This window comes from Aegilops tauschii, chromosome 2 (genome assembly GCF_002575655.3).
Source record: "Aegilops tauschii subsp. strangulata cultivar AL8/78 chromosome 2, Aet v6.0, whole genome shotgun sequence".
In the NCBI taxonomy this organism is placed as follows: domain Eukaryota; kingdom Viridiplantae; phylum Streptophyta; class Magnoliopsida; order Poales; family Poaceae; genus Aegilops; species Aegilops tauschii.
Window position 1 is genome coordinate 11,522,118 of NC_053036.3, and position 25,279 is coordinate 11,547,396.

The following is a 25,279-nucleotide window of genomic DNA, read 5'->3' on the forward strand; positions in this document are numbered from 1 at the left end:
CGAGGTGGAAGAAAGGTAGGGTTTGGACTGCAATTGTAATTCGGGAGGGTCACATATATATAGGTAGAGGGAGCTAGGAGAGTCCAAATGAGGTGCGGTTTTCGCCCACACGATCGTGATCGAACGACCTAGAGCGTGGAGATGACTTGGAGGGGTTTTGGGCTGGTTTTAGGGGGTTTTTGCTGCACACACAAAAGGACTTTGCGGATGCCCGGTTAACCGTTGGAGTACCAAACGACCTTCAAATGGAACGAAACTTGACCGGTGGTCTCCGGGTGGTATACTAGGGCCACTTGACAAGCCTCGGTCCATTCCGAGAACGTTTGACACCCGCACATGAAAGAAAACAAGAGGGGTGCACCGGAGGAGATAGGAGCGTCGGATTGCAAAACGGACAACGGGGAAAAGGCTCGGATGCATGAGACGAACACGTATGCAAATGCAATGCACATGATGACATGATATGAAATGCATGACAAGAACAAAATACAACACGAAAAACAAAACCCGACCACGGAGGGAATATCATAACACATAGTCGGAAATGGCAAGAGTCGGAGTTACAAATATGGAAAGTTACATCCGGGGTGTTACAAAGCAGCACTACTTGAATACTTCAATTATCTCATGAAAGAAAAATAAAAGAATATCAATGACCTCCATGCAGCAAAGCAACGTAGATGCCGAGTGGAAACCAGAGTTCCTTTTTACAGCCATATTTGGTGAAACAAACAAAGTAAAGTGCGAGAAACTACCTGGAAGAATCAAAGAATTCAAACCAGAAACTTCAAAGTTCTTTTCCACCAACAAAAGTAAGAAAATCATTTCTACTTATCTTTTTTTTTGTAATAACCTACCCATCCCACGGTTCACCAATGTCTTTCGTATCACAAGAGCTTACATATTACATATCTGCTTCCGCTGACAGAAACAGATGAAACTAAAAGGGAAAGAAGACGAAGCACCGGTCCATTCCCAAAACATTCGCATTGCTTCCAACACACAAGGGAGGCGTCCAACCTCTTCCATCTAGTCATGAGCGACAGCTGGCAGGAAGAATACAAAAAGTGAGTTGTTTTCTATTGCACCTCAAAAATAGTTGGACAGAGGCCAAAAATAATGTAAAAATATGTTTCTCACTGACCGTGACCTCCAAAATTATTTAATCTCCCTGTCGCAGCGAAACTATATTTAGGCGCATCCGCAGGGACAGTGAAAGCACGCAACTTACTGGAGCCCAACTGAAGGCAGTATTTGGTCCAAGACCAGCACAGACGAACATACCACATCATATGGAAAAGAGGGTCCTCGATGACATAGCAGAAATCTGGGAAAGCAGACAAGATTCAAAACAGAGTGACAGAGTAATATTAGGCCCAAACTTTGCAGAGGTAAACATTTAAAAAGCAAAATCTTGTCTATATTGCAACACCTACTCTTTTTATATTGTTACACAGCTCTTTTTTCTAACAGTTTTTTTCATCGTAATTATTGTTTGCAGCATATATTGGATTTAAAGGAACACAAAACTACTATTAAAAAATTTAAAAATGAATTGCAAAAAAGAAAGAATCAGCTGGTTCCATGTATCTCAAGGAAAATCAACGGAAAAAGCTCTCAACAGCAAACATGGTAACAACCCTTTCCTCCATGACAAAATCTCAAAATATGCGTTCTATTAAATTACTTTATATTAAACTGTCATCTAAGCAACAAGTATTTTGTACGCAGATATTCGTTCCAATGGAGAAGCATGACCGCTGCGTACTATATGTGCTGGACAAATACAAACACAAAGTTCACATTATTGATCCTCGAGAAACGACTCCAGAGGAATTTGAGAAAGAAAAGATAGACGTGGATAAATTGGATCCACATGAAGCATGTCAAGTTCTTCAGGAACATGAAGACGCTCAAAAAGAAAGAGAAAGACAGTTTCAGGAATATCATGTTCATAAGGCGGCAATCGTAAGCATTTATACATAACAATTTTTTCAGTTTTACAAGTTGCAATATTAAAACAATTAATTACAAAATGCAATGTTCCCAGGTACCTAGGTTTAAAGAAGTCTTCAACACCATACTAGGGCAAACAATGAATGCCAAGGGTACAAGATGGCAGATTCATACCGTGCAAGATGTTCCAGTGGTAGAAAAGGAAGAATCAACATTTGCTGTTTTAAAGCTTGCATTCCTCTACAATGGTGAAAAGTTTGTCGAAGACCTAGAAGATTTGACAGTAAGTTTATATAGATTTACTTATAAACAACTTATATGCACAAACTCTAATAATATACTTCCCTTCTCGGCAAAATTTCACAGGATGAGGTCGAAGACTGGAGGGCAGAGGCAATGTACATTCTCTTAAGTAGCGAGATGAATCAAGTCAAAGCTAGTGAAATGGGTGACGAGATTAGCAAGATCTTGAGCAAAAATGAAGACTAAAACTTTTGATTTAGCCCGCGAGGCTAATTCTATCTAGACGTGACAAAAAAGTTTATCAATAACTCACATTTCTATGTAATGTAGTTAGAAATTGCGTGTTCATGTTGAAAAGATAACTATTTCGACAACAGTGCCTCTTACATCATCAGAGAGTGCCAGTAAAATATAAACAACAATGCCTCTTCTTATTTGTACGACAGCAGTGACTCCCAAAACGAACCCTTATGCGTGACTCTGGAGACCACCCTCCCGTGCCTCCAGAGGCGGCATGGCCTTGTGCCACCAAACCTTGGGTCACCATGCCTCCGGGCAATATTCACACACACACATACCCTTATGCGTGACTCTGGAGACCACCCTCCCGTGCCTCCGGAGGCGACATGGCCTTGTGCCACCAAACCCTGGGTCACCATGCATCCGGGCAATATCCACACACACACACATACCCTTACGCTTGACTCTGGAGACCACCCTCCCGTGCCTCCAGAGGCGACATGGCCCTATGCCACCAAACCTGGGTCACCATGCATCCGGGCAATATCCACACACACACATACCCTTACACGTGACTCTGGAGACCACCCTCCCGTGCCTCCAGAGGCGACATGGCCTTGTGCCACCAAACCCTGGGTCACCATGCCTCCGGGCAATATCCACACACAAATACCAAGAACGCCTCAACCATGGCTAGCTCCTACACACACGTGACTTCACATGCTTCAAACCCATGCCTCTGGAGGCAACACACCAATGACTTCACGTGACTTCACATGCTTCAAACCCGTGCCTCCGGAGGCAACATACCAATGCCTTCATAGTATACACACATGTGAATGCACGCACAAACCTAGCTCATAAGCAGACGTGACTGCACACGCTTCAAACCCGTGCCTTTCGAAACAAAGCAGCTTTGCCTTTTGCACAACCTGCTATATAAAAATTAAACAAGCAGGTTCCCTCGCACCGGAGGCGCCGTGCCACACCACGACGTACAACGCACCGCACGAACCAACACGCCGCACGACCAACACACACTTCGACCTATGCCCCCCCCTTCAAGATGTTTATGAAAAGTGAACGAGCCGAAGGCGAGCCGGAGGTTCCCTCGCGCCGGAGGCACCGTGCCACACCATGACGTACAACGCGCCGCACGAACCAGCACGCCGCACGGCCAACACACACTTCGACCTATGCCCCCCCTTCAAGATGTTTATGAAAATTGAACGAGCCGAAGGCGAGCCAGAGGTTCCCTCGCGCCGGAGGCGCCGTGCCACACCACGACGTACAACGCGCCGCACGAACCAGCACGCCGCACGACCAACACACACTTCGACCTATGCCCCCCCTTCAAGATGTTTATGAAAATTGAACGAGCCGAAGGCGAGACGGAGGTTCCCTCGCGCCAGAGGCGCCGTGCCACACCACGACGTACAACGCGCCGCACGAACCAGCACGCCGCACGACCAACACACACTTCGACCTATGCCCCCCCTTCAAGATGTTTATGAAAATTAAACGAGCCGAAGGCGAGCCGGAGTCTCCCTCACGCCGGAGGCGCCGTGCCACACCACGACGTACAACGCGCCGCACGAACCAGCACGCCGCACGACCAACACACACTTCGACCTATGCCCCCCCCCCTTCAAGATGTTTATGAAAATTGAACGAGTCGAAGGCGAGCCGGAGGTTCCCTCGCGCCGGAGGCGCCGTCTCACACCACGACGTACAACGCGCCGCACGAACCAGCACGCCGCACGACCAACACACACTTCGACCTATGCCCCCCCTTCAAGATGTTTATGAAAATTGAACGAGCCGAAGGCGAGCCGGAGGCGCTTTTCTTCAATTTAGTAAAGTTAGTATACACCCGTGCCTCTCCTAGTGTTCACTTGTGCCTATAAAAGAAGTCACGCGATTGAATGACTCTGGAGACTGCTGTTTTACATTAAAAAGTTGCTTTGTTCTTTACTTGAAAGGTGACATTTTATAGTGTTGGTAGTCTCCGCCCGTAACTACCCCATAAATCTCCATTACCCAGAAATATAATGGGAACAAAAAGGGAAACAAGAAAGGGAAACAGGGAACCAACCGCGCGAGCTGGTATTTTTTTTGTGTTTTCGCGCGGAAAGGGAAAACGGAAAATTCTGATAGTTCGAGGGTCAAATTGCAAAACACATCAAACCACAAACTGGAAAGGAAAAAACCGGGGACCAACCACGCAACTGGTTTTCCCTTGCGGGAGCGCTCCGCGCGCGACACTTATCACGCGCGGAGTGCTCCCGAACCGCTCGTTACGAGCGCTCCGAAGGAGCGCTCGTTAACTAGTTGCTCCCGTTCAACCCAATCTTCTGAGAAGGCAGCCATGAGAAGGAGGATCCCGGGAAAGAAGCCCGCGTGAAGCTCCATGCACGCCGAACATGGGGTGGCCCCCTGTTGGGCCCCATATGTTTGACTACACATGGGGCCCACCGGTGTTGACTACACATGAGGCGGCCCATACCGCACACCTGTCTCACAATCTTGATACAGACCGCATGTAGGGTATAGTGTTTCAACCACTCCATGGTGATATCATGGAGTGGTCTTCTCGTGTAGTAGATAGGTAGTTTTTCATTGCTCTGTACCGACTATAAATATGAATGGAACACTGTCAGTAGAGAGTTGCGAAAGGAAACATGTCCTAGAAAATATCTCACACACTCCTCCTCCATTGTTACTCGCACACCAAGGTTCTTCCGTGAGCTCATTCCGGCGGCTCGCAGAAAGATCGGGTTGGGCTAACAATCTCCTATCATGGCCTCCGACCCTGTGTCCTACAATGGCCGGTAGAGTCTTGGCCATTTCCGAGCTGGATCCAAAGAATGGTTAAATCTACAAAGTCGGGCACTCTGCCAGGAATGTCTCCCAAGCCAGTACGGATGCCGAATTCACTTATGTAAATTTCTTTACAGTATACGAGCTCTAGTTAGATGGAGTACGCATCTTCTAGAAGATCCCTTGGACTTCGTATGTGAATAAATCAGCATGCAAGTATTATTACAATACTTATTCATAGTTTATTATCTTCACAATGATGAAGCTACATTATGAACAAATGTAGTTGCCGGGAAGATGATGTTTGTCCTCTGCAGCTAAGGTGGATAACTTACAAATATTTCTGCAGAAGGTCTGATGTTTGTGCTCCGGTGATCACCCCCTTGTCAATTGTTCTATGGCATGAACATGGGAGCTTTCCTGACCTTGGTGTGTTGCTCGAATGCGTAGGCCATCTCGATCAACCTCGGCTCGTACCCCCTCAACCCACCAAAGCAGAGACCAAATGGCACCCCCATCTTGCCATACCCGGCTGGCACGGAGATGCCCGGCATGCCACCGATGGCGAGCACCGAGGATGCATCAGCGTTGGGCGTCACGATGGCATCTAGCTTGTGCTCCTTCATCAACTTCTCCAACCCATTGGTAGACAACTTCTTAAGCTGACGGATCGCTGCTCTCTCTGGAGCACCAATACCAGTCGTGTTCTCGGCTGCTAGGAAGATGATCTGCCCGATTTCTTTCAGCTTCTCCTGCCATACATTCATGTAAGAAAATTAAGTTTCACAATATTTATCTGTTCAACTCTTCAGATATAAAAAGGTGAATGCCTGAGAATAAAACTAAAGAAAAGATAACATCAATCATAGCGAGAGGAAATGCATACACAATGAACAGGAAACTAAAATTTGGAGCCGACCTCAACCGGATGTGCATTGTTGAAAGCTATGATCTCTGCAAGTGATCGAACTGGGGAGTAGGATAAGTCTAATAGGTAAGAGTTGAGGCTTAACTTGAACTCTGCTGGTAATGCAATCTGTTGCCCATTGTTAAGGTTATCCATTGTGATATCTAACTTGTCTATGTCCAGGTTCTCAATAAGAATAGCTCCTTGTTTCCTTCAAGAATATGTGCAATGAATTATTAGAAAAAACATGCTATGAAACAGATATGTGGATTAATTTCACCAATATATACCTCATTGTGTTGAGATGTTGCCGGTAAACCATGTGCTGCACAGTCCCATTCGGGAAGTTGAAGAAGCCGTTGGGGACACCGATTCTCTTCCCCTTTAATCCGTCCATGTTCAAGAACTGCATATACCCGCCATGGGGAATGTATTTGGAAGTTTTCCTCGTGGCTGCTGCATCCCGAGCATCGTAGCCAACAATGGCGTCCAACACATGGACTGCATCTGCCACCGTGCGGCAAATAGGTCTGCAGTTACATAAATCTCAAGATTTTTTTTAATTTGTTCATATATGCATTTCCTTAGGTTCTAAACAAAACCCGGTGGCTTTGAACATGTCTGGAAATATGCATATGCAGAAAATTTCTATGCATAGGTATGACCACACGTGACTGTACAAAATTAATGAAAATAGACATATATGGCAACCACTTATTGAGATATATAGGATGCTTAGCAGCATTTGCAAAAAAAAAAAAAAAAAAAACAGAATGAATCTTGTTCATTTGGTTGTGGAGGAGGATGTACAACCCCACGTTCAGATTCTCGTTAACACCGACGTGGATTTTGTTTCTATTTATTAACATTAAGGGTATTACTGATTGCATTTTTAACAAATATTGGATTCTTAGTACCATCTACCGAAAGTGATATGTTATTTAGAGCTGGGTTCTCTCTTGCCTGGACTACTAGGAATATTTATATGCTTAGCAAGGAGTAGCAACTAGCCAATTGGGGAGTTGAATATAAAGTTGGAAAAATGTCCAACTTTTTGTAGGAAAAGAGGGCATCACCACCCCTTTTCTAGGTTAATTGTTACATTCGAAAATACTACTGTATCGATAAGAGTATCAAAACAAATATGGTTCTTTGAGAGATACCACTATGCATCCGACATATATAGTATGTATTACCCCATATTAGGTATTTGATATGCTGAAGTCAAATCTCTACTCCTAATGTCTGAGTTGGTGAATAGTATCCACGGTTTATTTTCGCTGGGGTTTTTTCGTCCTCCCTCCCACCATCTCTCCTATACATAGGTTTTTTCACCCTGCCACTAAAACCGAAGTAATTCCCTTTAATACTCCACCTGGTTTATATCAGGTAATAATTGTCGCGCTTCTTTCTTTGGTAGGTGCTAATTTGCTTACCTTCTTACGTGAGATCACCTTCCCATCAAAAACCGAATTGGTTTCCCATTTGGTTTTTATATCCATAATATTTTAATACCAAATTACGGATTAAACAATTGCATTATAATTTTTGGTCACCTTCCTAAATCGTCCACGACTCGCTCGAAGGAGGGAGCGAGGCCCCTCGATCGTCTCGCTACGAGTACGTTGTGGTTTCGTTTCTTAACCTATCGATCGAACAAAATCTCCAGGCCCACCCCACGTCCTTGATTTCGTTCCATACCCCCACCACCGAAGATCCTCCCCATCCCATCCTAATCTTTCCTTCCGAAAATCTTAACTTTCCTTGCCTAGCTAGGGACCTAGGCCCACAAATTTCAAATCACAAAACACTCTACAATCTTTCCTTTGGTCTCATCCAGATTGTGACCCTCTCTCCCGACGATCTCGTCCTCGTCCTCACGGCGGCCAAGACTAGCACGTGGATGTAGCTGCGTATCGGAAATCCTAGGGACGACAGAGGATCCGGTCGCTATAGTGAGGCTGGTCGCTGGTGGTGGCCGGATTGTCACCATGGACAAAGCGGTAGGCGAAGTGGTGGCATTGGTGAGCGGCAGCAAGGACAGCTTCTTCAACATGATGTGATGTCTCGACTACATTCAAAAGGCAACACAATCCATCCATCCTGCCGCACCTCATTACGTCTGTTAGGTTTAATCTTGATTTCATATCTGCATGTGTTTTTTGCTTTTGTACTGCATGTAGTTCATCAGGTGAGTCGTGGGTAGGAGTCTTGGAGCAGCAAGTGTGCAAGGCGAGATGCCAGATCATGTGAAGCGATGTAGATGGTGAGATGCCTGGTGTCGTGTGGATCGGCACGCCGCCGTGTGAAACGGCAAGCTGAAGCCAAGGCCCTGAGGAGTAGTCGGGTGAGTTTGTTAGTATTGCATGCCAGGTCCAGGAAGAAGATTAGCCGCACGGGATAGTTGGTTAGTGGTGCGTTAGTGCGTGGGTAGTGCCACAAAAATCAGGGAGGCTTTGCCCCGGCTGTGTGCGTGCGTGTGTGTTTTATTTAAGAGTTGTACATATGTTTGCTTTGAGAAGGAGAAATACAGAGAGAAAAGGTCGTGGCCGTGTGAAGCAGCACGACGCCAAAAACCTTCTGTGTTCCATTGTTCCTGTGCGAACTTGTGAGAACCTGAGAGGAAGAAGGAGCTGGGGATCAGCTCCAACAGCGTCCACCCTGTTTCTCAACTATGAAAACCGTAGTTTTAGTTCTATAATTATGTGTGCTTGGCTGCTTGCTTGATGATGTGTGTGTGTGTCGCTGCACTCCTCACCTGCTCCCACCAGTCAGCAGCGGCCGGCCGGTGCGCTCTCTCGCACGCCGCCAGTAGAAGGGGTGAGCTGGAGCTATGGATGCTAGCAACTAACAAGGGTTTGCAGAACGCAGGTGAGGGGTCGCATCGCCATACCCATCCCAATTGTTGGTATTCTTTTTTCTTTCAAATGGAAATCGGAAAGGTGCGACAGGTCCCGGGAGCCCAGGCACCCGCTTATCCTGTCCGTACAACGGTTTTAAGATTCGTGCGAGTTACTGTTCATGCGCAGGAGATTTGCAGGTTCAGAGTAAAAAGTGAGCTGTTGTTATGCGGTCAAACAGGGACGTCAGAAGCATGCAGCATGCAGAGATAGGGTAGGCAGGACTAGACATGCAGCATGCAGAGATGGTTGAAGTGACAACACAGCGTGCATGCGACTAACATCATAGCAATGGATTCCTTTTCGCCACGTGTTGTTCAGCTTGCTCTGCCGTTTCAGATTTATTGGGCGACCGGAGCTGGTTTCTCTCTCACAAGTGTTTTCTTCCTCTCTCCATTTTTCTATGTGACTTCTTTAGGAAAAAAGTGAAGTTCTCTGTCATATGCGCTCTCTCTCTCTCTCTCCATTTTTTCTGTCACATCTTCAGAAAGTAAAGTTCACTTTTAAGCGATTACTCTCTTCTTTTTTCTCTGTCACTCTCAAAGTCTCACGCAGCAACGTCCTCTCACTCAAGTGTATTACATTAAAAAAAGTACTGTTGTATTGTTTCTCTCAGCTGTCAGAGAAATGGAATCTGTGTTAGATGAACACTGTGAGGGTTATTGTTGATGTACTCGGGCCGACATGTCAACTCGACAGCTCCCTGCTTGCATCGCTAGGTGGAATCAGCCTACGAGGCACAATGCCAGACTAGGCCTGGAATCATTTCAAATAGACGCATCCTCCCATGCTAAACAACTGTTGCGCCTGCTAATCAAAATTGTGGTACAGTACATTGCCCATATCTCTATACGGTGAATTCTGAACGTATGGTTTTGATAAGGGAGTGTCTAGACACCCGGGTACTGAAAATCCCTTCTCAATGGAAATAGCAAGGTGACTGTCCTAACTATAAAAGTTGTACTAGCAAGATCATCAAAAACACCAATGCTTGAATTTTTAGACTATGTTCAGTTTCTGTGCCAAGCTCGAAATTTGAATATATAGCATGCTCTCTTTATTTGAGCGTGTATGAATGTTCAATTGTTCATGCATGAAACTACATAACCAAGAAATGCTAGATTTAGCGATGCTTTCATCAGAGTTCTTGTACATCAGACTGCACTGTTATCACATGCTTGATATTTATCATGTCATCATTGGAAGTTCTGAGTGTTTTAGCCTATGATTGATGTGCCATGGGATGTAGGCGCCATCGATGGAAAACATGGTGTATGCGACTTCAAGTATGTTCTAATTTTGTTCAGTGCTTTGTGGTCCGATTTATGTGGTTTCTGAATTTTTTTTTATGTGGTCTTGAGGTGCAGGAAGCCGGAGGGGAGAGGCAGTCGGTCAAGTCTTGCTGGATAGGGAGGTGGACGTGGAACTTGCAGCATTCTTGCACGGGTGTGGGGAAAGGAAAAGATGGGCTTCTACTGTACACTTGAAGATTGTTGAATCATCTTTCGAGAAGTAAATTCAGGAGTTGCAGGCATGTTAGAAGGTGACATGTTCATAGTATATCTTCAGTCTTATGCACACAACATAGTATTGTCAGCCTTGAAAAAAATTGTTTTACATACTCCCTCCGGCATTTTTACTCCGCGTATTAGATTTGTGTCAAGTTAAATTTTGCAATGTTTGACCAAATTTATATTGAAAAATATGAACATCTACAATATGAAATATATGTATTATGAAGCCCTTATGAAGCTACATTTCATAATGAATCTAATAATATTGATTTGGCATTGTGAATGTTGATACCTTTTTCTATAAGTTTGGTCAAAATAGAGATACTTTGACTTCAGACAAAACTTATATGTAGACTAAAAAGGACCGGAGGGAGTATATTACTCGTAAGACAAGCTAGGACTGAACATACTTTCTCGTGGTACGTAAACTACGTCATTTATGGTTGTAGACGGGTATTTTAACTGCTTCATTTCTTGCATGATGTTGGTAAGGTGCTTCCATAACTCGTTAGAAAATTGAGTGGAATGGCCTTCCATGTTCCCACTGTCGATTTTTTCTGTTGTTGATCTCACCCTTAGACTTAAGGGAGCAATATATGAGCAGATTATTACGGCTCCTATCAAGTGAGTAATGCTAATAACTAAGATCAATACACTTTATTGGGCTGAATTTTGGTTTTTGATGTTTATGCAACATAAATATCTTTCTTTGGATGGGTAATAACACTTTTAAGAATGTCGTTGTGACTTCTGTAGTACTCCCTCCGTCCCAAAATAAGTGTCTCAAGAAATGAAGCAGTTAAAATACCCGTCTACAACTATAAAGTTGAGACACTTATTTTGGGATGACGGAGGGAGTATATATTTACTAACATTTATTGTAGGTCCACATGTGAGAATACAGTTGTGCCAACATTTTCTCAAATTTTTATTTCTTTATTGGTTCCTCCCATGTATAAAGTTGGTATTCCTCTACAACATATGCCCTAACACATCTCTCCTTGCACCCATACTGTTTGTGAAAAAAAATGTTTTCTATACATGTGATTTGATTTTCAAACTTGAATAAGCAGTTTGAGCTAGAAAAGTTTTCCAAATAAAATTTTGAAATCGCATTTTTGTGATGCCTCACATACCCATGTCTCATTCATCCGCCGTCGCCCCCAACAACAAGAATGACGATCAGCTCACGAGACGGCTACTAGACCGCTAGAGCCCTCTTCAGAAGGCAACACATTTGAGACTAAGAGAGATCAAGAGAGAGTGAGTGAGTGAGAGAGAGAGAGGAGAGAGGGGCGATAGATCGAGGGAGGGAGGGAGGAAGGGGGAGAAAGATCTTGTAGGCACACAATTGTAGGACAACCATGTTCTGAAATATAAATGAGATTTGTTGGTAAGTCACCATTTTTTTTGTTCTCAATCTACCAGACATCAGAACCTTAATGTCGAATCTGTGTACATATGCTCTTTGATAAATATGTTTTTACCTCTTGATATGTTAGTTTGGTTGTAAATTTATGAGTTCACATATCACTGTCAGAAACATTTTAGTTAAGGGAAGAAAAAGGGAACAAATGAAGAGCGCTTTAAAAGCCCGTTGCAACGCACGGGCATTCTACTAGTGGTATGTAACCGGCCATATGCTATTTTTGAACCTTGGCATGGCAAGTGGAAAAATTTAGTGTCAAGTACGTTTTCCTGAAAGATACCACTAAGCATCCGATATTGCACCCCATAAATATATCCTGAAGTCAAACGGTATCCCATAGGGCATATTCTCTATTTCAATCATGGCATGGCAAGTGGTAATGTTTAATCTCAATGGTCTCTTACTAGCCTATGTTAAAAAAAAAGGATGTTTGACCACCACGTCTCTCAATTGATGCATTTCGATACTCTATGGACAAGAATATTGAAACAACTATGTTTCTGTAAGAGATATATGCCACTATGCATCACATATGTTATGTATTACCCCATACTAGGTTACCCGTAACGGGAAGTATCATATACTAGTATCATTCATATGATACTAGTGTATGATATGTAGTGCATAGTATCATAAGTTACTATTTTAATTATATTGCCTTATTAATTGTCATGTATGACACAACGTAGTACAACATTTAATATGATACAGTATCATGATATGATATCACATCCGCTCTTTTCACATTTAGTTGTGTGCCACATCATCAATAAAATCGAGTTGGCATGCATGATACCGCTTATGATACTTCAATTATGACCAGCCTTTGGTATCCGATATGCTGAAGTCAAATGGCATCTAGCCGGGCATATGCTATTTTGGAACATTGAAATGGCAACGTCTAAATCATTCCCCCCCCCCCCCCCCCCCCAAAACACACACACACACACACACACACACACACATATTAGAAAAAAATGTTACATTACCCTGTCTCTCGAGTCTCCATTGATGCATTTCGACATACTATATCAACAAGAATATCAGAAACAAATACAGTTCATTGAGAGATCTTGTTTAGGGGAGTTCTTTGAGAGGCAGCACTAAATATGCATTTGTTTTAGGACGTGCCACCCCATATAAAGGTATGTATCTGATCTGCTAAAGTCAAACGGTATCTAATCGGGCATGGCAAGTGGCAAATTTTAATAGAATGAGTCATCTCTTACCCGATCGTGTCTTGCCGTGGTGTGATGGGGATGACTCCGGCTCGGCTGGTCAACCCCACCGTCGGTTTGATCCCCACCACCGAGTTCAGCGACGCCGGGCAGAGTATGGAGCCGTCCCTCTTCGTTCCCAGCGTCACCGCGACCATGTTTGCCGCCGCGGCGATAGCCGAACCCCCGCTCGACCCGCACGGATCAGCCGAGAGCACGTACGGATTCTATAGTATATGGGTCTGTCTAGGTCTTAGTCGACTGAGACTTCGCGAAGTCTCAGTCCGATGACATCATCTAACAATAGCCCAGCTCATTTTTAATTTCTCATTTAGTCTGCTACTTTTCTAGTATTGTTGGGTTGGCCCTGCTATTGCATCTAATACCTTTGTCAGTTTCTCACGTTGCTCTGTGCCTTTAGGCCAGCGTTTTTTTGAGTCCATCGAGAGTTTCTAGAGATACTGCTCGTTCTGGCACACAGACCGGGCCAGTAGTAAGTTGGCATGATTTTCCTTCCATCCTTTTTTTGTTTATGTTTAGTTTTTCTGTTTTTTCCTATTGTTTGTTAAACGTTCATTTCCTTTGAAAAATTAGTTATCAGCTCACTATAAAAAAGAAATGGAAGCATTTTGTTTACATTTATCATGATATTTTGGAAAAATTGCTCGTTTATTCTTAAAATTATTCATCATGTGTTGGAAAAAATGTTCCTAAAAAACATCATGTATTTTGAAAATGATCACGTGTGTTTTCAAAAAGAAAAACTCAAAATGCAACAACAAAATAAAATAAGCATAAAAAATATATAATATGATGATGATGATGATGATCATAATAATAATAATAATAATACTAGTAGTAGTAGTAGTACTACTAATAATAATAGTAACAACAACAACAACCACCACCACAAGAACAACAGCAACAACATGCAGTTGTAGTCATGGCGACAATGTGTCTAGTGAAAAGATATGCAACTGCCCCCCTCCTGACAAAAAACATCATTGAGTTGCAGTCGCGTTGAAGACATGCAATTGCAGTCGGAGGAGACACTTGCAGTTGCGTGCCTAGTGGCAGACATGCAACTACCCCCTCCCCGACAAAAACACCACAAAGTTGCAGTCACGTTGAAGACATGCAATTCCAGTCGAGGGCAACACTTGCAGTTGCGTGTGTAGAACAAGACATGCAATTGCGCCCCCCCCCCCCCCCCCCCCCCCCCGCGACAAACCAACACTAAGTTGCAATCGTGTTGAAGACATGCAATTGCAGTCGAAGGAGACACTTGCAGTTGCGTGCCTAGTGGCAGACATGCAACTACCCCCTCCCCGACAAAAAAACACCAGGGAGTTGCAGTCGCGGTGAAGACATGCAACTGCAGTCGAGGGCAACACTTGCAATTGCGTTTGTAGTACAAAACATGCAATTGTCCCCCCCCCCACCCCCCCCCCCCCCCCGACAAAACAACACTAAGTTGTAATCGTGTTGAAGACATGCAGTTGCAGTCGGAAGCGACACTTGCACTTGCGTGCCTAGTGACAGACATGCAACTTTCCCCTCCGACAAAACACTATAAGTTGCAACTGAGCTGAAGACATGCATTTGCAGTCAGGGCGACACTTATAGTTGACCGGCAAGAAAATACTTTTAAAAAGGAAAAAAGAAAGGTAAGTTGCACGCGGATGACATACATATACAATAGCGTGTGGCTGATGCGCATGCAACTCCGTATGATCGATGGATGTGACCGATGACAATACTCTTGAAAAGAAAAGAAAAGGTTGCATATCGATAGTTGACATGTAATTACACACAAAAACAAACCGTGTGGTAATATTTATGAAAAAACAAAAACTAATAGAAAAATAGAAAAAGAAAATGGGAAAAGGAAAAATGGGAGCAAAGCAGGTAAACAATCCAGAGCGAAAGCAGCAGGAAGCAACGACAAAAAAAGCAAAAAACAATGAAAAAGGCCCGGCTGAACACCCGCCCAACACAAAAGCAACACACGCACGCTACAAAAAGGCCCAACAAAACAAGAAAACGGGCTGGTCGCCTTATACAGGCTGAAACAAAGACAAACACACCTGGCGTGAATCTTAAAGCGAACAAAACATCCAACGGCTAACTCGTCGACTAAGCCTTCGTGAAGTCTCAGTCAACTGAGTTTTAGCAGCTCCGATAGTATATAGTAGCAGAACAAACAAGCAAGATTATTTGGTAGGTTCACCGTCAAGAGAAAAATTGCAAGATGGTCGACAGAGTAAAATGAGAAAAACAAATCGTGTATGGTTGTGTAACTAATTACCCGGGCCTGGCCGCCGCGCGCGCTCCAGCCGTCTGAGCCATGCAGGCTGCGGAAGTTGGCCCACTCGTCCAGGTTGGCCTTGCCGAGCACCACCGCGCCGGCCAGGCGGAGCCAGCGCACCACGCCGGCGTCCCGCCTCGCCACGGACCCCAGCAGCGCCAAGGAGCCGGCCGTGGTGTTGAGCGCGTCGTGCGTGGTGATGTTATCCTTGAGGAGGACAGGGACGCCGTGCAGGAGCCCGCCGCCAGCGAGGTATTTGATGGAGGAGGCTGAGCGGCGCTCGGCGTCCGCACGAGCGGCATGGTGGAGCACGTCTGGGTTGACCTCGATGACGGCGCGGAGGAGCGGGTTGAGGCGGCTGATGCGGTCCAGGTAGAGCCGGACGAGCTCCACGGAGGTGAGGCTGCCGTTCTTGAAGCCGAGCTGGATGCTGGCCAGGGTCGCCTCCTTGATCTCGAATGCTCCGGCGGCGAGCACCAACGTGGCCACGGCGGCCGCCAGGAGTAGCCGAGACATCGTGCAGCGCGAGTACTTACGTGGAAGAGGAAATGCCGTCTCTCTCGACTTGAAATGAACCTCTCTCTTCCTTCGCCGGTCACAAACATACTCGTGGCCTACACGCCTATATATTAACGGTAATGCTAGACATACAGAGAGTTATTAGGATTTACTCCTTCCGTCTGAAAAAGCTTCTCCCAAGTTTATTCCTCAAATGGATATATCTATCACTAACTTGATGCTACATACATTTATTTGAGGGACAAGTTTTTCGGACCGGGGGAGTACACGCTAGTGAGTTTTGATTGGGATAAGGGGGAGAAGGGGCCCACCCCCGTGAAAATTAAGGGGGAGAGATTAGTTACGAAAAAAATTCTATTCAACATGTAATTGTGTGTAACTCTTTGTATTTTCAGCATTATTGATATATTAACTGTATAAGGTATATATAATTGTATAAGGAGCGTGCACATAGACCAGTTGCCAATCTTTCCCTAATAATAAAGTCCATTGGAGGTTCCCCGAAAAAACTGAGAGCCCTAGCAAGGGCGATTAGGGTTTCGGTGTAGATAGGCGGCGCTCGTCGGCATCTCGCCGGCAGGACGCGCGAGGGTAGGGCTGGGGACGCCTACGTCCGCGGCTCCTAGTACGGGGAAGACGGGGTCTGCATCGCCAAGGGCGGGTAGAGCCCAGATGGAAGAGGCGATGGGCAGATTGGATCTCACGGAAGAGGAGGCCACCCCCTTGGTGGTTGATGACCTGGAGGACGAAGCGCAGCAGAAGTGGGCAACTGCCGGCAAGGTCCTCCACCGCAAGGTGCTCCACGTCCAGACGATAGAGAGTGCTCTAAGGCCGGCATGGGGAAACCCTAGATGTTTGAGCTTCAGGCCAGCAGGAGAGAATGTGTTTGTGGCGGAGTTCGAGAATCACCGCGATCGTGATTGGGTACGAGATGGATCTCCGTGGCATGTCAGTCGGAACGCGGTGATTCTCACTGAGTTTGAGGATTACATGCGACCATCAGAGCTTAAGTTTGACAGACTACAATTATGGGCTAGGGTTCCAAACCTGCCCTTCAATATGCAGAACACAGTTCGAGGACTAGAGGTTGCGAAGCAAATTGACAAGAATATCACCTCGGTTCAATTCGATCTCGTTGGGGTTTTTTGAGAGCTAGAGCCACAATTGATGTCACGAAACCACTGAGAAGATGGATATTGATTGACTCGGCGAAAAGGCAAAGTCGGGACTGTTATGATGTTCAGTATGAACAGGTTCCAAATTTTTGTTTTTCGTGTGGCCGGCTTGGCCACTCGGATATGGTGTGCCCTACTCCCGGTACGCGAGATGAAAACGGAGACTAGCCTTTCAAAACAAGTCTGCGTGCGCCGGAAGATAGGAAGCGTACTGCCTCAGGTGAGAGCTCGTCGAAGGAACCACAAAGCTCAAGTAATAGAAAGAAAGAAACAGCTCCTCCCAACAAGAAGGCAGATGTTAGCACTGAGGTCAACTCCCCGGTTAAACGGAAGGACAACCAGAATAAAAGAAAGGGAGGACCGCAGCAGAGTCAAGTGTATCGTAGAGTGGAGACACTGGAGCCTCCAAGAACAGAAGTTGTTACAGCTACAGGTACAGCTACTGCTACTGATCTGGTGTTGTTCAAAGCAGCAGGGAAAGGACACTCAAGTGGAACAAGGGAAGGAGGTGAGACAGCTCTGGTCGAGCCTGATCCAAAGAAGAAGAAACCAACCCCTCCGTCGTCTGAAAATTCGGCAGCGGCCGCCAGTCAGCCCTGCCCGAGCCAATGAGTTGTTTAAGTTGGAACTGCCGGGGGCTTGGGAACCCCGAGGCAGTTCGAGAGCTTCACAAGATAGTGAAGCAAGAAGGGCCTGCCCTAGTTTTTGTTATGGAGAGAAAGATTAGGGGGGAAAGGGTGGAAGAGCTACGTCATACTCTTGGTTTGGCGGGTTGCTTTGCAGTGGATAGTTTTGGGCTCAGTGGTGGAATTGGACTTTTTTGGTCTAATGAAGTTGTTGTGGAGTTAAAAAACTTCAGTTCGGGACATATCGATGCGATGGTCCGGAAAGCTGATCATAACTCTCCTGATTGGAGATTTACGGGGTTCTATGGAGCCCCGCGGAGTGAGGACAGACATCATAGCTGGCGGTGTCTCCGCACTCTACATGCCATTCAACATCAAGCATGGTTGTGTGTGGGGGATTTCAACGAAACGTTGTATGGAACAGAGCACTTCAGTCGATCACCTAGACCAGAGAGTCAAATGCGTGCATTTCGGGAGGTGTTGGATGATTGTGCCATGCAGGATTTGGGTTATTCAGGTGTACCTTACACTTGGGATAACAGACAGGCGGGTTCTGCTAATGTAAAAGCTAGGATCGATCGAGGTGTAGCTAATTCTGAATTCTTGCAGCACTTTGAGCTAGCCCGTGTACGTCACATAAGTGCTATAGAATCAGATCATTGCTTTGTGTTTGTGGAGACTCGAGTTTCAGTTGATAGAAGAGGTCCACGTCAGTTTCGTTATGAGAACGTGTGGCAATCCCATGTTGATTATGATAGAATTGTTGCAGATTTGTGGCGCAAAAATCATTCAGGACAGGGACTTGCTTCGATCTCAGCCACTTTGCAGTGCATGCAAGTGGAGCTGGGTACATGGGGGGCACGTGAGTTTGGGTGCTTGGCGAAAACAGTTAAAAAACTTCAGAAAAAGCTCGAGCTGCTGCGTGCACAAACAGTCGGAAGGGGGCCGTCTAATGAAGAGAAGGCTACTGTAATTAAGCTTCGCGAAGCACTTCGTCAGGAAGAAGTGTGGATGCGACAGCGATCACGAGTTCCTTGGCTGCGTGAAGGCGACATAAATACGAAGTATTATCAGGCTCAAGCAGCTCAGCGGAAGAGAATGAATCGGCTCTCACATCTTCAGCGTGAGGACGGTTCTGTTTGTGCAATGGATGAAGATGACAAAGCCGAGGTTCAGTCGTTTTATCAAGAGTTGTATACTTCCCAAGGATATAATCCTATGGATACACTACTGCAGTACGTCCCGGAAAGGGTGTCCTGGACAAGCCGTATGTGGCTGACGAGGTGAGGGCAGCCCTGTTTCAGATGGCGCCGTCCAAAGCTCCGGGAGTCGATGGATTTACAGCGGGTTTTTTCCAGAGGCATTGGGAACTAATTCAGGGTGATCTTGTTCCAGCCATATTGGATTTTGTTAATGGAGGGGAGCTTCCACCGGGGTTTAATGATACTTCAATCACGTTAATACCGAAGGTACGCCATCCCCAGTCCATTAAGCAGTATCGTCCCATCTCGTTGTGTCCGGTGCCATATAAGATTGCTGCCAAAATGATTACAAACCGGCTTAGAGAATGGATGGACACAGTAGTGGGAGAGGATCAAAGTGCTTTTATCCTCGGTCGCTTGATAACTGACAATGTGCTTGTTGCATTCGAGAGTGTTCATGCGATGAGGAGGAGGAAGAAAGGAAAAAATTACTCGTGTGCAGTAAAGTTGGACATGATGAAAGCTTACGACCGTGTAGAATGGCATTATCTGGAAGCAATCATGGTCAAACTTGGTTTCAGTTTGAATTTTGTTCTTCTAATCATGAAATGTGTTTCTTCGGTCAGGTTCACAGTTCGTGTCAACGGCGAGTTACTACCATATTTCATTCCCTCGAGGGGTTTTCGGCAAGGGGACCCTGTGTCGCCCTTTCTGTTTCTACTCTGTGCTGAAGGACTTACATCTCTACTCAAGTTTTATGGAGGGGCACATGTTGATAGAGGGATCCGTGTTTCCTTCCGAGTGCCATGGGTAAATCATTTATTGTTTGCTGATGATTGCCTCATCTTTATCAGTGCAACAACAGAGAGTGCAGAAAGACTGAACCAAATTTTGCTCATTTATGCCTCATGCTCTGGGCAGGCAGTTAATCGTGAAAAAAGTGCAATTTTCTTCTCCCCTAATACTCCATCAGCCAGGAGGGTGGAGGTTAAACAAGTTCTACAGATTTTCGTGGAAGCGTTCACAGAGAGATATTTGGGTCTCCCTACTGCAGTTGGGAGGATCACCAGCGGAACTTTTGAACAAATGGGGGAGAGAGCAAGGAGTAAGATGTATGGTTGGGCGGAGCGCTTGCTAGCTTGTGCTGGGAGAGAGACACTTTTGAAATCTATCATTCAAGCCATCCCCACGTTTAGCATGAGTTGTTTTCGTCTGACTAAGAAGGTTTGTAAGAATTTGACGTCTTGCATGGCGAGATTTTGGTGGAGTGGATCTCTTGATAGACGGTCGATGCACTGGGTATCTTGGGATGAACTTGCATCCCCAAAAGCTTCAGGTGGAATGGGGTTTCGTGAGCTACAACTCTTCAACTTGGCTCTTCTAAGGAAACATGGATGGCGATTCATAACTAATCCAGATTCCCTATTGTAACATCCCAAATTTTCAATTTGGTATGTTATACATAGATCATCATTGCATATCATATTTTATTGCATTTTGACAAATCCTCGATAAATCCTAAGCAACTCAAGGACCCTCGGAGAGAGTTGGGGATTTTCTTGAATTTTCATATTTGATTTTCATCAAATAATAAAACGAGGATTTTGGTTTTAATTATTTTCTCTCCGGAAAAATATTTCATTTTAATAATAAATCCTAGATCGGTTTTTTTTCGGTTTTGTTATTTTGTGAACGTTCACCGACCCGTTCGTTTTAACGAACGTGTTCATCGGATTTTCTCTGTTAACGAACGTCCGTTCTTTAACCGTTCGTCCGTTTTTCTTTTTCGTCAGATTTTTCCGCGATTATCTCAGATTTCGATTTCTGATCGAATCTTCGTTTCTGTTTAACTTTTCGCTCGTTTATCGGAATCAGGCGATTCAAGCGCCTAGAGTTTCGTCTCGAAATTCTCTTTCCGTTTAACCTACTCAAACAAGTTTTTGCTACTGTAAAATTTGACCTAGATCCAGATTAGTAAACGAAGCTTGTTTCTTTCGCAGTTTGACTTTCGTTGCTTCGTTCGAATTGATTCTTTCTGCAAACCGGAGTTCTTAAGTTGAACTTTCTGGTTGGATCTTTCATTCGAATTTTACCTGTGCATTAGATGAGTACTGATTGTCTGCTTGTTTGTTTGCGATAGAGTACCCGGAGTGTGCCGCTTGTTACTTCGAATCGCTAGGTTTTGCGGATCATCAGCAAGGCAAGTAACACTTTGATCATACCTTCCATACCCAGTTTTATTGCATTAGATCTTTTCCTCTAACAATTGCATGATTAGGATCTAATTAAATTGTGGGAACTGGGAAGTAGTTGAGGTAGTACCTATTACCTGTTTTATTTATCAAACCCTTGGGAGTTACTTCTACGTTGCTATTATATTGTCATGCTATGCTCGTAGACGTGGATTGGGTTTGAGAGATATTCAAGACAGATGTGAGATTGTTAATAATGGTTTACCTAAGGTGGCAACTAAAACTCACATCTGGGTGGATTGAGGTACCTGGAGAATCCAGTGTTGTCTGTTTGTATAAGGACCGCCACCCAGGCTCAAAGGGATCATAAGATTATTCATGCTAGAAACTTCCGTGTGCAGCCACAAGCTATTATGGGCTCTAGCATAGTTGAGTAGGTTACATGATCTCTTGAAGAGGTGGGCTAGCAGATGTAGGGGAAAGTAGGTGTACCGGTCCACCCGGAGTAAAGAGTGATTGTTCCTGAAAGACTGTGTCTCGGTCATCCGTTTCTCAAACATCGTGCAGTGCGAGAATCAAGCGGAGGCGATCGAGTCTTGTGGGGAAAAGTGCGCAAACCTCTGCAGAGTGTACAAACTAATCATGGTTAGCCGTGTCCCCGGTTATGGACAACTTGAGTATCTAGTACCTGGATTATCATTTGAATCTCATCACCATGTTACTTCTAATTAATTTTGTTGGGTTAATGATGATTCTTAATTGGGATTGAGATGCTGTCAACCATCTCAATGTTTCACAACCACCATGATAGTTAAATAAAATTTATTCCTTTGAAGTAGGGAAAAATTGTCTTTTCGCAAAACTGTAACCATAGAGCTTTACACCAGCCATATATGCATGTAGTATAGCATTATGATTGTTCATTATTCTCTATGTGTTACTTTGCCAGCATATTCTATGTGCTGACCCGTTTTCGGGCTGCAACGTTTCATGTTGCAGACTTTTCAGACGACGAGTAAGGTGCCTTAGGTCGTAGTCTTATACTCAGTGATGCCGCTGGAGTTGATGGACTCACTTATCTTCCAAGTCTTCCGCTGTTATCGTTTTTAGATGGCCTTAAGCCATATTTATCATACTTAATCTCTTTGGAGATATTCGATGTAATAAGTGTGTGATTGCTACTCTGTTATAAATCCTCCATTTGTACTGTGCGTGTCAGCATTACTGATCCAGGGATGACACTGGTGCACAGCAGCACAGGCCATTTGAGGTCTGGTCGCTACACCTATGTGCCCGTGTCATGAAAGGCCGTTATTTCCCTGATGGTGAGTTCATGCAGGCTTCGATGCCGCGAGCCTCATCGGCTGTTTGGCGGGCAATCGTTGCAGGTCGGGAGGCGCTGCAGACGGGGCTGTTGAGACGAGTTGGTAATGGCCAGAGTATATCCATTTGGGAAGATAAGTGGATCCCTGGTCTTGACTCTTTGATTCCGTCGGTGATGCCGGGAGGTACTACACTGGCTACTGTGAGTGAGTTGATTGATGTCGAAAATTGGACTTGGCACCGGGAACTGATACGGAATGTTTTTATCCCTCCGGAGGCTGATGCTATTCTCAACATACCACTACAACATGGGGGTGGAGAGGATTTTATTGCTTGGGCTCATGAAAAGAATGGCAACTACTCTGTCAAATCTGCGTACCATGCTCTCGTGACTCGCAACGAGCGTTTAGCTCTAGAGGAAGGGACGGTTCTTAGCACTTCACAGACTGATGGACAGATGTGGAAGCGTCTTTGGAAGCTCAATGTGCTGCCTAAAGTTCGGGTATTCTGGTGGAGAGTTGTTCGACATATTCTTCCGGATGAATGTACCTTACGGCGTAGGCATATACAACAACTTGGCAGATGCAAAGTTTGTTTTGCTATGGACGAGGATTTAATGCACGCTCTAGTGCATTGCTCGCACGCAAAGATGTTCTGGGCGGAGGCTTATTCATGGCTGGGTGTAGTCCGGCCATGTCTTCACCCAGGAACTTGGTCGCGAGACATATTGTGTGATGATAAATACACGGATGTACAGAGATCGCAGATGATTTCCGTTATGTGGGCGATATGGCAGTCCAGGAATAGAATTACACATGATGGTGACAGACTCGATCCGGTTACAACGATTCAGCGCATCAAGGAAGACTTGGCTGTCTTGGAGATACCGCGGTCGTGTGCGTCAGTGCTGCCAGGCCATGGGTGGAGACCCCCTGATCCAGGCGTAATAAAGGTTAACACTGATGCGGCAATGTGTATGGACACGGACAAATGTGGTGCGGGAGGAGTTGCTCGCTCCAACACCAGTTTGCTGGGTGCATGGTCAAAACCCCACCATGGGGTCACGGATCCTTTCATCGGTGAGACACTAGCATTGAGAGATGGAGTCATCTTTGCCAAGCTTCGTGGTTTCTCTCATGTGATAATGGAAACCGATTGCCTAGAGGTGGTGAACCTCTGGAATTCTCGCCACAATAGTCGGTCTGTTGTGGCACCGGTACTAGTAGAAATTGGAGAGCTAGCTTCCTCTTTTGATTATTTTTGTATACAACATGTAATGAGGTCAGCCAATGTACCGGCCCATCTTTGTGCAAAGCGAGCTAGCACATTGACAGTCACCGAAAGTTGGACTGATGATAGACCAACCTTCCTGCTCACTAGCCTTTTGGCTGATGATGCTAGGAGTTGGTTTTGTTGAATAAAGCTCTCGAGTTTGAATGCAAAAAAAAAGTCCATTGGATTCACCGTCGTGGCACTTTTCAAAAGAGTCCCTGAAGTTATTTAGAATCAACCCACAGTCCACGATTATAAGTGGAAAGAAACGGTTTGTACGCAGCCCTGACTCGCCCGTAGCTGAAATTGCTGCCCCGCACGAGAACCTGAGGGTTTCTTCCGCCGCCGCGCCTCCATCCCTCCACCGCCGCCGTCCCTCCCAGTCTCCCACTCTGCGGCGTCCTTCCTCGATCATGGGTCGTCAAATCAAATCAAGACGAGATCGGCAGGATCCGCCGCACCTCGCGTGAGACCCAGCTGCAGCTGCTCGTGAGATACAGCCATCGATCTCGACGAGTTCCAGATCGATCAGATCCAGGATGCGGTGGACGACGGTGGCAAGAAGTGGCTAGATGAAGGTCGCGTGGCCGTGTGCGGGTGGGCAGTCAGCACAAGAGGGGCAGCGCCGATGCGTATCTCATCCTGCAGGGGGACAAGGAGGATGGGATGGAGCCTCCTGCAGTCGAGGACGACGAAGGGGAGCAGTGCTGCCCCTCCTCAGTGGAGGACGATGGCAAGGAGATGACGGTGGCGTGAGATTCCTCTTGAGACCTGCGGCGGCGACGGCGAAGTGAGGGCACGTGGTGACAGCGGATCGAAGGCCGCGGCAGCAGATCGGTGTAAGCATCCATCTTACTGTTCTCTCTCTCTCTCTCTCTCTCTCTCTCTCTCTCTTCAGCTTCCTCTCTCCTCGCTCATCACATACTTAATGTTGTGCAGGTTAAGAACTTCTGCTGTAGTGGACATCAAGATCATGCAGCAACCACAGGTTTTTTTTTTGAAGCGCGATCTACTTGGATTTGACCTGTCTCTCTGGTATTAGATAAGCTAAGCGCTCACATATTCCTGCCAGATCTAGAGGTATTTTCTATTGCACCCCATGAGTTACTTTGATCTGATTAGTTGAGATATTATGAAACTCATGGTCACTAAGCAGTATTGTTTTCCCGCAAAAAATAAAGACTACGCAGTATTGTTTTTGGACAGAATGGTGGTTTCAGAGTAATTACAATGATAGTACGACACATTGCTATATAATCAAGTTTTAATGTGCATTATTCAGTAGACCTGACATGACTTACATAGAGCGAAACATCTGATACTGTATTGTATTCGCAAATATTTAATTATGGTTGGGGCTTTCCATCTGAAAGAAAACAAGATGTGTATGTTGCCATGATATTTATGTGTAGGTCTGGCATGGAAAAGGATGAATC

General features: G+C 45.4%; 3 protein-coding genes across 3 annotated transcripts; 2 read left to right on the forward strand and 1 right to left on the reverse strand.

Annotated features, from left to right (window-relative positions):
- Nucleotides 1-5,654: 5,654 nt before the first annotated feature.
- LOC109759072 (probable amidase At4g34880) lies at nt 5,655-16,050 on the reverse strand. The gene is made up of 5 exons (XM_020317914.2): nt 15,535-16,050; nt 13,239-13,453; nt 6,457-6,696; nt 6,179-6,377; nt 5,655-6,011 (listed from the first exon to the last, which is right to left on the reverse strand). The coding sequence occupies exons 1-5, from the start codon at nt 16,048-16,050 to the stop codon at nt 5,655-5,657; spliced, it is 1,527 nt and encodes a 508-aa protein (XP_020173503.1).
- A 2,056-nt stretch (nt 16,051-18,106) lies between these two features.
- LOC141040606 (uncharacterized) lies at nt 18,107-19,141 on the forward strand. The gene has a single exon (XM_073506718.1). The coding sequence runs from the start codon at nt 18,107-18,109 to the stop codon at nt 19,139-19,141; it is 1,035 nt and encodes a 344-aa protein (XP_073362819.1).
- Nucleotides 19,142-19,158: 17 nt separating this feature from the next.
- LOC141040607 (uncharacterized) lies at nt 19,159-24,599 on the forward strand. Its single transcript, XM_073506719.1, has 3 exons — nt 19,159-20,477; nt 22,533-23,978; nt 24,449-24,599. The coding sequence occupies exons 1-3, from the start codon at nt 19,159-19,161 to the stop codon at nt 24,597-24,599; spliced, it is 2,916 nt and encodes a 971-aa protein (XP_073362820.1).
- Nucleotides 24,600-25,279: the final 680 nt, after the last annotated feature.

Excerpts from the sequence above, each read along its gene's own strand:
- LOC109759072 (XM_020317914.2), bottom strand. The coding sequence starts at position 16,050 with ATGTCTCGGCTACTCCTGGCGGCCGCCGTGGCCACGTTGGTGCTCGCC. Across the intron at positions 13,454-15,534 it reads CGCGCGGCGGCCAGGCCCGG|AATCCGTACGTGCTCTCGGC; the intron begins GTAATTAGTTAC and ends CATATACTATAG. Across the intron at positions 6,012-6,178 it reads ACAATGCACATCCGGTTGAG|GAGAAGCTGAAAGAAATCGG; the intron begins GTCGGCTCCAAA and ends AATGTATGGCAG.
- LOC141040606 (XM_073506718.1), top strand. The coding sequence starts at position 18,107 with ATGGTCCGGAAAGCTGATCATAACTCTCCTGATTGGAGATTTACGGGG.
- LOC141040607 (XM_073506719.1), top strand. The coding sequence starts at position 19,159 with ATGGCGCCGTCCAAAGCTCCGGGAGTCGATGGATTTACAGCGGGTTTT. Across the intron at positions 20,478-22,532 it reads TTCATAACTAATCCAGATTC|CCTATGTGCCCGTGTCATGA; the intron begins CCTATTGTAACA and ends CTGGTCGCTACA. Across the intron at positions 23,979-24,448 it reads GCTGATGATGCTAGGAGTTG|TCAGCACAAGAGGGGCAGCG; the intron begins GTTTTGTTGAAT and ends GCGGGTGGGCAG.